This window comes from Scyliorhinus torazame, chromosome 4, assembly GCF_047496885.1.
Source record: "Scyliorhinus torazame isolate Kashiwa2021f chromosome 4, sScyTor2.1, whole genome shotgun sequence".
Taxonomy (NCBI): domain Eukaryota; kingdom Metazoa; phylum Chordata; class Chondrichthyes; order Carcharhiniformes; family Scyliorhinidae; genus Scyliorhinus; species Scyliorhinus torazame.
Genome location: NC_092710.1, coordinates 83,029,414 through 83,045,462, shown reverse-complemented (window position 1 = coordinate 83,045,462; position 16,049 = coordinate 83,029,414). Strand labels below are relative to the sequence as shown.

At 54.0% G+C, this 16,049-nt stretch overlaps 1 protein-coding gene across 3 annotated transcripts in view; it reads left to right on the top strand.

The window, feature by feature from the left end:
* Positions 1-16,049, top strand: part of dcaf8 (DDB1 and CUL4 associated factor 8) — a 147,555-nt gene that overhangs the window by 82,288 nt on the left and 49,218 nt on the right. For all 3 annotated transcript variants that reach the window (XM_072498327.1, XM_072498326.1, XM_072498325.1), the window contains exons 9-13: positions 9,133-9,205; positions 12,216-12,273; positions 12,393-12,500; positions 12,646-12,776; positions 15,108-15,227. In XM_072498327.1, coding sequence (XP_072354428.1) covers positions 9,133-9,205; positions 12,216-12,273; positions 12,393-12,500; positions 12,646-12,776; positions 15,108-15,227 — 490 coding nt within the window. The remainder of the gene's footprint in view (positions 1-9,132; positions 9,206-12,215; positions 12,274-12,392; positions 12,501-12,645; positions 12,777-15,107; positions 15,228-16,049) is intronic.

Below are 16,049 nucleotides of genomic sequence, written 5' to 3'. Positions count from 1 at the left end.
CTGCATCTCGTAAGTGTTTCATTTGTAATTGAATTGTAGCTAATTCTAATGATTCAGGCTGAATCTCTGGCAAATTTAAATGTTGGCCTATTGTTTGTGTCAACTCTATCATCCTCACCCCTTCAGATAAACTGCAGCTTGTCCGCCAAACCCGTAAACCAGACGGAGTAACATTCCACACCCAGGAATATGTTTGCAACTGAAAGAGCCATTTCCGGATTTTCCCTATTTAAACTGTACCACCAGACGGAAAGCATCCGCTCCCCACACGCTCACTGTTCTTAAATTCAATAATCCCAAACCGTGAATTATACTTTTCAATCCGGTAAAGCGTTCCCAATTTTAATATTATGCCAGTGTCCCAGGTTTGATTCCCGCTTGGGTCACTGTCTGTGCGGATTCTGCACGTTCTCCCCGTGTCTGCGTGGGTTTCCTCCGGGTGCTCCGGTTTCCTCCCACAAATCCTGAAAGACGTGCTGTTAGGTGAATTGGACATCCTGAATTCTCCCTCTGTGTATCCGAACAGGTGCCGGATTGTGGCAACCAGGGGATTTTCACAGTAACTTCATCGCAGTGTTAATGTAAGTCTACTTGTGACAGTAATATAGATTATATATGATCCCAGACCAGATCCCAACAGTGTCTCGGACACTGGACAGAAATCACAATATTTGATTTGCATTTGTAAGACTGGAAAGGACCCCTCCCTCCAGGAGTGATTTCATGAAGAAATAGGGATTTGGTATATCAAAACAAACTTTATTACCAACACTGTAATAAAATAGTAAGACAAGCATTGTGAAAAAGACTAACTTAAAGACTCTGTGCCTTAATGCACGGAGCATTTGCAATAAAGTGGATGAACTAATCGCGCAGATATATATAAATGGGTTTAATATAATTGGGATTACGGAGACATGGCTGCAGGGTGAACATGAATGTCCCAGGGTTCTCTGTATTTAGGAAGGACAGGCATAAAAGAAAAGGTGGTGACGTGGCACTGCTGGTTAAAGAGGAAATTAACTCTAGTGAGAAAGGATAGTAGCTCTGACAATGTGGAATCTGTATGGGTAGAGTTGAGAAATACCAAGGGACAAAAAAACATTCGTGGGTGTCGTATACAGACCTCCAAACTGCACTGGTGAGGTTGGGAATGGCATTAAACAAGAAATTAGAGATGCATGTAACAAGGGAATATCGGTGATCATGGGTGATTTTAATCTTCACATAGATTGGGCAAATCAAATTAGCCACAATGCCGTAGAGGAGGAATTCCTGGAGTGTACACGGGATGGTTTTCTTGACCAATATGTGGAGGAACCAACTACAGAGCAGACCATCTTAGACTGGGTACTGTGTAATGAGAAGGGAATCATTGCCAATCTGGCTGTACGAGACCCCTTGGGGATGAGTGACCATAACATGATAGAATTCTTTATCAAGGTGGAGAGTGAAGTAGTTGATTCGGAGACTAGGGTGCTGAATCTTAATAAAGGGAACTATGAAGATATGAGGCGTGAGTTGGCCTTGATAGATTGGGGACTGTTACTTAAAGGGATGACAATGGATAGACAATGGCAAACATTCAAGGAACGCATGGAGGAACTTCAGCAACTGTTCTGGCTGGCACAAAAGCAAAAGGGGTAAGAGGGCCAATCCATGGCTTACAAAGGAAATTAGAAATAGTATCCAATACAAGGAAGAAGCATACATATTGGCCAAGAAAAATAATAGGATTGGGAGCAGTTTAGAATTCAGCAAAGAAGGACGAAGGGATTGATTAAGAAGGGGAAAGTACAGTACAAAAGGAAGCTTGCAGGGAACATAAAGACTGACCGAAAGCGTTTCTACAGATATGTGAAGAGAAAGAGGTTGGTAAAGAGAAATGTAGCCCCCTACAGACAGAAATAGGGGAATGCATCATAAGGGACAAAGAAATGGCTGAACAATTGAATACATACTTTAGTTCTGTCTTCACAAATGAGGACACAAATCAGATCCCAGAAATGTTGGAGAATGAAAGGTTTCGTGAGAGGGAAGAGCTGAGGGAGATAAACATTAGAGAAATGGTGCTGGGAAAACTGATGGGTTTGAAGGTGGATAAATCCCCAGGGCCTGAGAATCTGCATCCCAGAGTGCTGAAGGAGGTGGCTCTGGAAATAGTGGATGCATTGGTGGTCATCTTCCGGGATTCTGTAGACTCTGGAACTGTCCCTGCAGATTGGAGGGTAGCTCACGTCACTCCGATCTTCAAAAAGGGAGGTAGAGAGAAAGCAGGGAATTATAGACCAGTAAGCCTAACATTGGTAGTGGGGAAAATGCTTGAATCCATTATCAAGGACTTCATAGCGGAACATTTAGAAAGCAGTGACAGGATCAGTCAGAGCCAGCATGGATTTATGAAGGGAAAATCATGCTTGACAAATCTGTCGGAAACCTTTGAATAGGTAACCAGTACAGTCGACAAGGAGAAGCCAGTCGATATGGTATCTTTGGACTTTCAGAAGGGGTTTGACAAAGTCCCGCATAAGAGATTATTGTGCAAAATTGAAGCGCATGGGATTGGGGGAAATGTATTGAGGTGGATAGAAATCTGGTTGGCAGAGAGGAAACAAAGAGAAGGGATTAATGGGTCCTTTTCAAATTGGCAGACAGTAACTAGTAGGGTACCACCGGGATCGGTGCTGGGACACCAGCTATTCACAATATATATTAATGATTTGGATGAGGGAACAAAATGTAACATCTCAAAGTTTGCAGATGACACCAAGTTAGGTGGGAGGGTGAATTGTGACGAGGGTGCAGGGATCCTACAGCAAGATCTGGACAGGTTGGGCGAGTGGGCAAACCAATGGCAGATGCAGTATAATTTGGATAAGTGTGAAGTTATTCACTTTGGAGCCAGAAACAGGAAGGCAGATTACTATCTGAATGGTTGTAAATTGGGAGAGGAGAGTGTGCAGCGGGACCTGGGTGTCCTTGTGCACCATTCGCTGAAGGTAAGCATGCAGGTGCAGCAGTCGGTAAAGAAGGCTAATGGTATGTTGGCCTTCATTGCGAGAGGTTTCGAGTACAGAAGCAGGGAATTGTTGCTGCAATTATACAGGGCCTTGGTGAGGCCACAGCTAGAATACTGTGTGCAGTTCTTGCTCTCGAGGGAGTGCAGGGAAGTTTTACCAGACTGATTCCAGGGATGGCGGGACTGTCATATGAGGACAGATTGACGAGAACAACAAAGAACAAAGAAATGTACAGCCCGGGAACAGGCCCTTCGGCCCTCCAAGCCCGTGCCGACCATGCTGCCCGACTAAGCTACAATCTTCTACACTTCCTGGGTCCGTATCCCCCTCTTCCCATCCTATTCATGTACTTGTCAAGATGCCCCTTAAATGTCACTATCGTCCCTGCTTCCACCACCACCTCCGGTAGCGAGTTCCAGGCACCCACTACCCTCTGCGTCAAAAACTTGCCTCGTACATCTACTCTAAACCTTGCCCCTCTCACCTTAAACCTATGCCCCCTAGTAATTGACCCCTCTACCCCGGGGAAAAGCCTCTGACTATCCACTCTGTCTATGCCCCTCATAATTTTGTAGACCTCTATCAGGTTGCCCCTCAACCTCCTTCGTTCCAGTGAGAACAAACCGAGTTTATTCAACCGCTCCTCATAGCTAATGCCCTCCATACCAGGCAACATTCTGGTAAATCTATTCTGCACCCTCTCTAAAGCCTCCACTTCCTTCTGGTAGTGTGGCGACCAGAATTCAAACACTATACTCCAAGTGTGGCCTAACTAAGGTTCTATACAGCTGCAACATGACTTGCCAATTCTTATACTCAATGCCCTGGCCAATGAAGGCAAGCATGCCGTATGCCTTCTTGACTACCTTCTCCACCTGTGTTGCCCCTTTCAGTGACCTGTGGACATGTACTCCTAGATCTCTTTGACTTTCAATACTCTTGAGGGTTCTACCATTCACTGTATATTCCCTACCTGCATTAGCCCTTCCAAAATGCATTACCTCACATTTGTCCGGATTAAACTCCCATCTGCCATCTCTCCGCCCAAGTCTCCAAACAATCTAAATCCTGCTGTATCCTCTGACAGTCCTCATCGCTATCCGCAATTCCACCAACCTTTGTGTCGTCTGCAAACTTACTAATCAGACCAGTTACATTTTCCTCCAAATCATTTATATATACTACAAACAGCAAAGGTCCCAGCACTGATCCTTGTGGAACACCACTGGTCACAGCCCTCCAATTAGAAAAGCATCCTTCCATTGCTACTCTCTGCCTTCTATGACCTAGCCAGTTCTGTATCCACCTTGCCAGCTCACCCCTGATCCCATGTGACTTCACCTTTTGTACTAGTCTACCATGAAGGACCTTGTCAAAGGCTTTACTGAAGTCCATATAGACAACATCCACTGCCCTACCTGCATCAATCATCTTAGTGACCTCCTCGAAAAACTCTTATCAAGTTAGTGAGACACGACCTCCCCTTCACAAAACCATGCTGCCTCTCACTAATACGTCCATTTGCTTCCAAATGGGAGTAGATCCTGTCTCGAAGAATTCTCTCCAGTAATTTCCCTACCACTGAAGTAAGGCTCACCGGCCTGTAGTTCCCTGGATTATCCTTGCTACCCTTCTTAAACAGAGGAACAACATTGGCTATTCTCCAGTCCTCCGGGACATCACCTGAAGACAGTGAGGAGCCAAAGATTTCTGTCAAGGCCTCAGCAATTTCCTCTCCAGCCTCCTTCAGTATTCTGGGGTAGATCCCATCAGGCCCTGGGGACTTATCTACCTTAATATTTTTTAAGACACCCAACACCTCGTCTTTTTGGATCTCAATGTGACCCAGGCTATCTACACACCCTTCTCTAGACTCAACATCTACCAATTTCTTCTCTTTGGTGAATACTGATGCAAAGTATTCATTTAGTACATCGCCCATTTCCTCTGGCTCCACACATAGATTCCCTTGCCTATCCTTCAGTGGGCCAACCCTTTCCCTGGCTACCCTCTTTTTATGTACGTGTAAAAAGCCTTGGGATTTTCCTTAACCCTATTTACCAATTACTTTTCGTGACCCCTTCTAGCCCTCCTGACTCCTTGCTTAAGTTCCTTCCTACTTTCCTGATATTCCACACCGGCTTCGTCTGTTCCCAGCCTTTTAGCTCTGACAAATGCCTCCTTTTTCATTTTGACGAGGCCTACAATATCTCTCGTTATCCAAGGTTCCCAAAAATTGCCGTATTTATCCTTCCTGACAGGAACATGCCGGTCCTGAATTCCTTTCAACTGACACTTGAAAGCCTCCCACATGTCAGATGTTGATTTGCCCTCAAACATCCGCCCCCAATCTATGTTCTTCAGTTCCCGCCTAATATTGTTATAATTAGCCTTTCCCCAATTTAGCACATTCATCCTAGGACCACTCTTATCCTTGTCCACCAGCACTTTAAAACTTACTGAATTGTGGTCACTTTTCCCGAAATGCTCCCCTACTGAAACATCTACCACCTGGCCGGGCTCATTCCCCAATACCAGGTCCAATACCGCCCCTTCCCTAGTTGGACTGTCCACATATTGTTTTAAGAAGCCCTCCTGGATGCTCCTTACAAACTCCACCCCGTCTAAGCCCCTGGCACTAAGTGAGTCCCAGTCAATATTGGGGAAGTTGAAGTCTCCCATCACCACAACCCTGTTGTTTTTACTCTTTTCCAAAATCTGTCTACCTATCTGCTCCTCTATCTCCCGCTGGCTGTTGGGAGGCCTGTAGTAAACCCCCAACATTGTGACTGCACCCTTCTTATTCCTGATCTCTACCCATATAGCCTCACTGCCCTCTGAGGTGTCCTCCCGCAGTACAGCTGTGATATTCTCCCTAACCAGTAGCGCAACTCCGCCACCCCTTTTACATCCCCCTCTATCCCACCTGAAACATCTAAATCCTGGAACGTTTAACTGCCAATCCTGCCCTTCCCTCAACCAGGTCTCTGTAATGGCAACAACATCATAGTTCCAAGTACTAATCCAAGCTCTGAGTTCATCTGCCTTACCCGTAATACTTCTTGCATTAAAACATATGCACTTCAGGCCACCAGACCCGCGGTGTTCAGCAACTTCTCCCTGTCTGCTCTGCCTCAGAGCCCCACTGTCCCTATTCTCTAGTTCTCCCTCAATGCTCTCACCTTCTGACCTATTGCTCCCGTGCCCACCCCCCTGCCATATTAGTTTAAACCCTCCCGTGTGACACTAGCAAACCTCGCGGCCAGGATATTTATGCCTCTCCAGTTTAGATGCAACCCGTCCTTATATAGGTCACACTTGCCCCGGAAGAGCTCCCAGTGGTCCAGATAACGGAAACCCTCCCTCCTACACCAGCTGTTTAGCCACATGTTTAGCTGCTCTATCTTCCTATTTCTCTCCTCACTGGCACGTGGCACAGGGAGTAATCCCGAGATTACAACCCTAGAGGTCCTGTCTTTTAACTTTCTGCCTAGCTCCCTGAACTCCTGATGCAGGACCTCATGCCCCTTCCTGCCTATGTCGTTAGTACCAATATGTACAACGACCTCTGCCTGTTTGCCCTCCCCCTTCAGGATGCCCTCTACCCGTTCGGAGACATCCTGGACCCTGGCACCAGGAAGGCAACATACCATCCTGGAGTCTCTTTCATGTCCACAGAAGCGCCTATCTGTGCCCCTGACTATAGAGTCCCCTATTACTATTGCTCTTCTGCGCTTTGACCCTCCCTTCTGAACATCAGAGCCAGCCGTGGTGCCACTGCTCTGGCTGCTGCTGTTTTCCCCTGATAGGCTCTCCCCCCCGACAGTATCTAAAGGGGTATACCTGTTCGAGAGGGGGACAACCACAGGGGATTCCTGCACTGACTGCCTGCCCTTTCTGGTGGTCACCCATTTCTCTGCCTGCACCTTGGGTGTGACCACATTTATATAACTGCGATCTATGACGCTTTCCGCCACCTGCATGCTCCTAAGTGCATCCAATTGCTGCTCCAACCGAACCATGCGGTCTGTAAGGAGCTCCAGTTGGGCGCACTTTCTGCAGATGAAGCCATCCGGGACGCTGGAAGCCTCCCGGACCTGCCACATCTCACAGTCAGAGCACTGCACCCCTCTAACTGACATAGCGTCAATTAATTAAAATTAAAAGTTTTAAAAAAAATGTTTTAATATATATATATTTTTAAAGTTACTGTTAACTATCTGTTTCCTAGCACTAGATTTCTAATATAAATGCGAAAGCTAAATATAGTACTCTCCGATCTCTGGCTTAGATACCCCTCTAAATTATAATTAAGTAATTATGTTTAATTAGTTACCAATGCTTAATTTTTTTAATTTAGTGTAGATTCCCAACCAGCCACTCAGGTCACAGCTTTTCTGTGATGTCACTTCAGTTTCCCCCTGACACACACAATTTGAAAAAGGTATAAAAGTAAAAATGAGTAAAAATCACTTACTTACCTTCTGAGTGTATTCGATGTTCTCGGGTTCTCTCCCTGACAGAGACTGCTCCTCCTCCCCCGAACCACGACGGAGGTATGCAAATTTCCCTTGTAACATAGGTTGGGATTGTTCTCACTGGAGTTCAGAAGAATGAGGGGGGATCTCAGAGACACTTATAAAATTCTAACAGGACTAGACAGGGTAGATGCAGGGAAGATGTTACCAACGATGGTGTGTCCAGAACCAGGGGACACAGCCTGAGGATTCAGGGTAAACCATTTCGGACAGAGACACGGAGACATTTCTTCACACAAAGAGTGGTGAGCCTGTGGAATTCATCACCACAGGAAGTAGTTGATGCTAAAACTTTGAATATATTCAAGAGGCGGCTGGATATAGGCAGGCAGGAACGACATAGGCAGGAAGGGGCAAGCGGCAGTCCAAAGATGTGCAGGTTGGGTGGATTAGCCATGATAAATTGCCCTTAGTGCCCAAAATTGCCCTTCGTGTTGGGTGGGGTTGCTGGGTTATGGGGATAGGGTGGAGGTGTTGACCTTGGGTACGGTGCTCTTTCCAAGAGCCGGTGCAGACTCGATGGGCCAAATGGCCTCCTTCTGCACTGTAAATTATATGATTCTATGATATAGCACTTGGGGCGAATGGGTCAAAGGCTATGGGGAGAAAGCAGGATTAGGCTATTGAGTTGGATGATCAGCCATGATCGTGATGAGTGGCGGAGCCGGCTCGCAGGGCCAAAAGGCCTTCTCCTGCTCCTATCTTCTATGTATGTATCTTTGTAAAATTTCTGTAACACCAATTACCCCTTCAACAATACTAATCAATAAACCTTAACTGCTATCTTTATTTCCACTCAAACAACAAAACCATAGGGCAGCACGGTGGTGCAGTGGGTTAGCACAGCAGCCTCACAGCGCCGAGGTTCCAGGTTCGATCCTGGCTCTGGGTCACTGTCCGTGTGGGGTTTGCACATTTTCCCTGTGTTTGCGTGGGTTTCGCCCCCACAACCCAAAGGATGTGCAGGGTAGGTGGATTGGCCAAGCTAAATTGCCCCTTAATTGGAAAAAAAAATGAATTGGGGGCTCTAAATTAAAAAAAAAAACAACAAAACCATTTTAAGTCGCAATCCACTTTTAAATACAGTTAGCACTCAGCAATCTTTGCTGTATAGTGATGTCTTGGATGCTCCACTTTGAGAGATCGTTTGAGCCGCTTGAAAGAAAGAGAACTGACACTCTTGTCAGAGTAGTGCGGAATCTTTGGCTGTATTCTTCGGAAAACTTCCAGCCAAAAACGTAAAACCCTCAACACCCGACTACTTCAACCCCCGGCTCCTCCCATTAACTCCTGTCATTAAGCTGACCACAATGTCTCTAATTAACTACTCAGCAGGGAGCCCTCTTAATATTATTAAACTTCCATGAGTCAAAACCTCTATGATGCTTTAATTGCACCTCTGGCTTCAAAAAACCTAGCTGCCTTTCAAACGCGTATTTGTAAAACCATGACTGCAGCAGTCAGATACTATCCAGGCTTCCTCGCGCCACCAAATGGATATATTACAGTATAGCTGAAAGTCCTGCATTCATCACACCAATGGGGATCAGTAAAACCGCTGCCTTCTCTTGCAGAGTCTACGACCAGCGGAAGATCAACGAGAATGAGAACAATGGTGTGCTGAAGAAATTCTGCCCTCACCACCTGGTAGGAGAGCGGCACAGGGGCACAAACACTTGCAATGAATCGGAATGAGTTTGCTCTCGGTCTGTGTGTGCATGTCCGCCTGTGGAGGGGGTGCGCTTCTCCGTCTGTGGAGGGGGGGCACGCATGTCCGTCTGGAGAGGGGGGTGCGCTTGTCCGTCTGTGGGCGGGGGTGCGCATGTCCAACTGTAGGGAAGGGTACGTGTCTGTGGGTGGGTGGGGTGGGCGTGTCTGTTGGGGGGGGGGGGGGGAGAGCCCAGGTGTGCGCACGCGTCCATCTCTGACTCTGCGTGTGTAGATGTGTGTGCAGATCCCGGACTCTGTGTGCGTTTGTGTCCGGATCGCTGACGGGTGACGAGGTGCGTGTAGGCGCGCCTCTGACTGTGTGTGCGTGAGCGCCTCTGACTGTGTGCGTGAGCGCCTCTGACTGTGTGTGCGCGCCTCTGACTGTGTGTGCGCGCCTCTGACTGTGTGTGCGCGCCTCTGACTGTGTGTGCGCGCCTCTGACTGTGTGTGCGCGCCTCTGACTGTGTGTGCGCGCCTCTGACTGTGTGTGCGCGCCTCTGACTGTGTGTGCGCGCCTCTGACTGTGTGTGCGCGCCTCTGACTGTGTGTGCGCGCCTCTGACTGTGTGTGCGCGCCTCTGACTGTGTGTGCGCGCCTCTGACTGTGTGTGCGCGCCTCTGACTGTGTGTGCGCGCCTCTGACTGTGTGTGCGCGCCTCTGACTGTGTGTGCGCGCCTCTGACTGTGTGCGCGCGCCTCTGACTGTGTGCGCGCGCCTCTGACTGTGTGTGCGCGCCTCTGACTGTGTGTGCGCGCCTCTGACTGTGTGTGCGCGCCTCTGACTGTGTGTGCGCGCCTCTGACTGTGTGTGCGCGCCTCTGACTGTGTGTGCGCGCCTCTGACTGTGTGTGCGCGCCTCTGACTGTGTGTGCGCGCCTCTGACTGTGTGTGCGCGCCTCTGACTGTGTGTGCGCGCCTCTGACTGTGTGTGCGCGCCTCTGACTGTGTGTGCGCGCCTCTGACTGTGTGTGCGCGCCTCTGACTGTGTGTGCGCGCCTCTGACTGTGTGTGCGCGCCTCTGACTGTGTGTGCGCGCCTCTGACTGTGTGTGCGCGCCTCTGACTGTGTGTGCGCGCCTCTGACTGTGTGTGCGCGCCTCTGACTGTGTGTGCGCGCCTCTGACTGTGTGTGCGCGCCTCTGACTGTGTGTGCGCGCCTCTGACTGTGTGTGCGCGCCTCTGACTGTGTGTGCGCGCCTCTGACTGTGTGTGCGCGCCTCTGACTGTGTGTGCGCGCCTCTGACTGTGTGTGCGCGCCTCTGACTGTGTGTGCGCGCCTCTGACTGTGTGTGCGCGCCTCTGACTGTGTGTGCGCGCCTCTGACTGTGTGTGCGCGCCTCTGACTGTGTGTGCGCGCCTCTGACTGTGTGTGCGCGCCTCTGACTGTGTGCGCGCGCCTCTGACTGTGTGCGCGCGCCTCTGACTGTGTGCGCGCGCCTCTGACTGTGTGCGCGCGCCTCTGACTGTGTGCGCGCGCCTCTGACTGTGCGCGCGCGCCTCTGACTGTGCGCGCGCGCCTCTGACTGTGCGCGCGCGCCTCTGACTGTGCGCGCGCGCCTCTGACTGTGCGCGCGCGCCTCTGACTGTGCGCGCGCGCGCCACTGACTGTGCGCGCGCGCGCCTCTGACTGTGCGCGCGCGCGCCTCGGACTGTGCGCGCGCGCGCCTCGGACTGTGCGCGCGCGCCCCTCGGACTGTGCGCGCGCGCCCCACGGACTGTGCGCGCGCGCGCCTCGGACTGTGCGCGCGCGCGCCTCGGACTGTGCGCGCGCGCGCCTCGGACTGTGCGCGCGCGCGCCTCGGACTGTGCGCGCGCGGCGCCTCGCGCCTCGGACTGTGCGCGCGCGCGCCTCGCGCCTCGGACTGTGCGCGCGCGCGCGCCTCGCGCCTCGGACTGTGCGCGCGCGCGCGCCTCGGACTGTGCGCGCGCGCGCGCCTCGGACTGTGCGCGCGCGCGCGCCTCGGACTGTGCGCGCGCGCGCCTCGGACTGTGCGCGCGCGCGCGCCTCGGACTGTGCGCGCGCGCGCGCGCCTCGGACTGTGCGCGCGCGCGCGCGCCTCGGACTGTGCGCGCGCCTCGGACTGTGCGCGCGCGCGCGCCTCGGACTGTGCGCGCGCGCGCCTCGGGCCTCGGACTGTGCGCGCGCGCGCGCCTCGGACTGTGCGCGCGCGCGCCTCGGGCCTCGGACTGTGCGCGCGCGCGCGCCTCGGACTGTGCGCGCGCGCGCGCGGCCTCGGACTGTGCGCGCGCGCGCGCGCGCCTCGGACTGTGCGCGCGCGCGCGCCTCGGACTGTGCGCGCGCGCGCGCGCCTCGGACTGTGCGCGCGCGCGCGCGCCTCGGACTGTGCGCGCGCGCGCGCCTCGGACTGTGCGCGCGCGCGCGCCTCGGACTGTGCGCGCGCGCGCGCGCCTCGGACTGTGCGCGCGCGCGCGCGCCTCGGACTGTGCGCGCGCGCGCGCCTCGGACTGTGTGCGCGCGCGCCTCGGACTGTGCACGCGCGCGCCTCGGGCCTCGGACTGTGCGCGCGCGCGCGCCTCGGACTGTGCGCGCGCGCGCGCGCCTCGGACTGTGCGCGCGCGCGCGCGCGCCTCGGACTGTGCGCGCGCGCGCGCCTCGGACTGTGCGCGCGCGCGCGCGCCTCGGACTGTGCGCGCGCGCGCGCCTCGGACTGTGCGCGCGCGCCTCGGACTGTGCGCGCGCGCGCCTCGGACTGTGCGCACGCGCGCGCCTCGGACTGTGCGCGCGCGCCTCGGACTGTGCGCGCGCGCCTCGGACTGTGCGCGCGCGCCTCGGACTGTGCGCGTGTGTGTCCTCCTGCGTATGCGTGCCCGGCCCCCTCTTGGCTCCTCCTTTGGCCTTCCTGCTGTAGCAGTGTGTGTGGTGGATGCCTGAGTTTCCAGATATCAGGGTCAGCTCCCAGAACTTAAACGATTATCTCTCTCTTGCAGATCAACAGTGAATCAAAAGCCAACATCACATGTCTAGTCTACAGCCATGATGGCTCAGGTGAGAGGAGCTGGGGAATGGGACACATGGGGTGGTGAGGGGCGGGCTTTGAATCACGGCACGGGAGGGCTGGTGTGAGAGGTAAGTTAATCTCTGGTTTTGTTTTCCCTCCTACGCAGACCTGTTAGCGAGTTACAATGATGAGGACATCTACCTGTTCAACTCGTCCCATAGCGATGGCGCTGATTATGTCAAGCGCTACAAGGGGCATCGCAATAATGCCACAGGTCAGCCATCGTCACTTTGTATTCTGCTTCCCCGGTTGAGCAGCTGTCCTCGAGTTGGGGATGCGGCGGAGTGGATCTGGAGTGGGAAGAGATTTGGAGAAGGGGGGTTATTGATCACCATGTGCTCTGGGTTTTTTTTTTTCAGTTAAAGGGGTGAATTTCTACGGCCCCAGGAGTGAGTTTGTGGTGAGTGGCAGCGATTGTGGACACATCTTTCTCTGGGAGAAATCATCATGTCAAATTGTTCAGTTCATGGAGGGCGATAAAGGGGGAGTGGTGAGTATGAAACAGCCTCTGAATTGCTGTGAGAGGGTATCATAAACCCACCACACAAACCCTTGTGTCTGGGGTGTTATCCCCCGGAAAACGATACAAGACAGGATGAGGAGACAGATTAACCAGTGTCGGAGCTGGGGTGGCTGCCTGTGTCCGGGATGCTTGCTGGAACCCCTTCGAACACAGCCGGTTAGTGACAGGGGAGAGGCTATAACACTGGAGAAGAACAGGAGCCCAGATTGTCTGTCCCAACTCACTGACAGAACTGTCCCGTTAATCCCACTGCCATCACAGAATAATCCAGCACAGGAGAGGCACTTCGGCCCATCGAATCTGCACAGACGCATGTAAAACACCTGAGCTGCCGACCTAATCCCATTTACCAGCCTTTGGCCCATAGCCAAGTGCTCATCCAGGTATTTTGTAAAGGATGTGAGGCAACCGGCCCCTACCACCCTCCCAGGCAGTGCGTTCCAGACCCTCACCACCCTCTGGGGGAAAAAGATTTTTCCTCAAATCCCCCCTGAACCTCCTGCCCCTCACCTTGAACTTTTGTGCCCCCCCTCGGAACTGACCCTTCCCTGTAGTGCCGGAAACATTTCCCGCACTTCATGAATATTAACGTGATCCTTGAAAGATGTGATTGAACCTGCCTCCACCGGCCTTGTGGGCTGGTTGTTTCCAGATTTATTAACTCGCCCTCTCTAAAGCCACTCTGCACATCTCCCTGGAACAAGAAGAGAGATGGTCGGGGAGACGTTACCCGATGAAGATTTATTAAAATCTTGACCAGACACAGAGAGAAGATCTTGCAGCTTGTGAGTGGAATTCACTCCCCACGGGGAGTGACTGAGGGCAATAGTGTCGAGGTATTTAACGGGTGCTGGATGAAAGGCGTTGCTATTAAATTTCTGCTGATCTTTACACCACCTCAGGATAGTACAAACGATTTACAGATAATCTGTCAACTGTGGACCCAGCTGTGTATGTAGGAACTTCAGGAGCACATCAAGGTCCCAAAAACAGCACTGCGAGATGGACCAGATCATCATTTGTTTCATTGTTCTTTGAAGTGTAAATATAGGCTGCACGTCACTGCGGAGGAGAACTCCACAATTTGGGACCAGTCTTGATCCTCTGACAGCGTGGCAGTGCCTCAGTAACGACTCACCGACAGCACAGCGCTCCCTCGGCTGGCGCGGCCCTCCCTTGGCCCTCTGACACCGCGGCCCTCCCTCGGCCCTCTGACACCGCGGCCCTCACTCGGCCCTCTGACACCGCGGCCCTATCTCGGCCCTCTGACACCGCGGCCCTCCCTCGGCCCCCTGACACCGCGGCCCTCCCTCGGCCCCCTGACACCGCGGCCCTGCCTCGTCCCCCTGACACCGCGGCCCTCCCTCGGCCCCCTGACACCGCGGCCCTCCCTCGGCCCCCTGACACCGCGGCCCTCCCTCGGCCCCCTGACACCGCGCGCCCCTCCCTCGGCCCCCTGACACCGCGGCCCTCCCTCGGCCCCCTGACACCGCGGCCCTCACTCGGCCCCCTCACACCTCGGCCCCCTGACACCGCGGCCCTCCCTCGGCCCTCTGACACCGCGGCCCTCCCTCGGCCCCCTGACACCGCGGCCCTCCCTCGGCCCCCTGACACCGCGCGCCCCTCCCTCGGCCCCCTGACACCGCGGCCCTCCCTCGGCCCCCTGACACCGCGGCCCTCACTCGGCCCTCTGACACCGCGGCCCTCCCTCGGCCCTCTGACACCGGCCCTCCCTCGGCCCTCTGACACCGCGGCCCTCCCTCGGCCCTCTGACACCGCGGCCCTCCCTCGGCCCCCTGACACCGCGGCCCTCCCTCGTCCCCCTGACACCGCGGCCCTTCCTCGTCCCCCTGACACCGCGGCCCTTCCTCGTCCCCCTGACACCGCGGCCCTCCCTCGGCCCTCTGACACCGCGGCCCTCCCTCGGCCCTCTGACACCGCGGCCCTCCCTCGGCCCTCTGACACCGCGGCCCACCCTCGGCCCCCTGACACCGCGGCCCTCCCTCGGCCCCCTGACACCGCGGCCCTCCCTCGGCCCCCTGACACCGCGGCCCTCCCTCGGCCCCCTGACACCGCGGCCCTCCCTCGGCCCCCTGACACCGCGGCCCTCCCTCGGCCCCCTGACACCGCGGCCCTCCCTCGGCCCCCTGACACCGCGGCCCTCCCTCGGCCCCCTGACACCGCGGCCCTCCCTCGGCCCCCTGACACCGCTGCCCTCCCTCGGCCCTGGGCCGGCGCTGCCCGCCCTCGGCCCCACCTGTTCCATATCTGATCACTGTTCCTTCAATTTGCGCTCAGGTGAATTGTCTGGAACCACATCCTCATCTCCCTGTCCTGGCGACCAGCGGACTAGATCACGATGTGAAGATTTGGACACCTACGTCAGAAGCAGTCAACGGATTATCGGGATTAACAGAGGTACGTTCCTGATCTATTCCGAGGCCCCCACGTTCTGTCATTCCAGGTCCAGTCAAAGTCTTTTCCTATTTGTTCAATCACGGGATGTGGGTGTTGCTGGTTAGAGCAGAATTAGGCCAGCTGGTTAGGCCATTCCTAATTGCCCTTCAGAAGGTGGTGGTGAGCACCATGTTGAGCTGCTGCAGTTCAGGTGTAGGTACACCCACTGTGCTGTTAGGGAGGGGGTTCCAGGTTTTTGCCCCAGTGACAGCGAAGGAACGGCAATATATTTCCAAGTTAAGATGGTGAGTGACTTGGAGGGGAGCCTCCAGGTGGTGGGGTTCCCAGGTCTCTGCTGCTCTTGTCCTTCTAGATGGTAGTGGTCGTGGGTTTGGAAGGAATCCTTGGTGAGTTACTGCAGTGTATCTTGTAGATGGTACACACGGCTGCTGCTGTGCGTCGGTGGTGGAGGGAGTGAATGTTTGTGGAAGGGGTGTAATCAAGCGGGGCTGCTTTGTCCTGGATGGTGTTGAGCTTCCTGAGTGTTGTTGGAGCTGCACTCACCCAGGCAAGTGGAGAGTATTCCATCACACTCCTGACTTGTGCCTTGTAGATGGTGGACAGGCTTTGGGGAGTCAGGAGGTGAGTTACTCGCTGCAGGATTCCTAACCTTTGACCTGCCTTGGTAGCCACAGTATTAATATGTCAAGTCCAGTTCAGTTTCTGGTCAATGGTTACCCCCAGGATGTTGATTGTGGGGGATTCAGCGAAGATAATGCCACTGAATGTCAAGGGGCGATGGTTAGATCCTCTCTTGTTGTTGAGATGGCCATTTTGAACGAA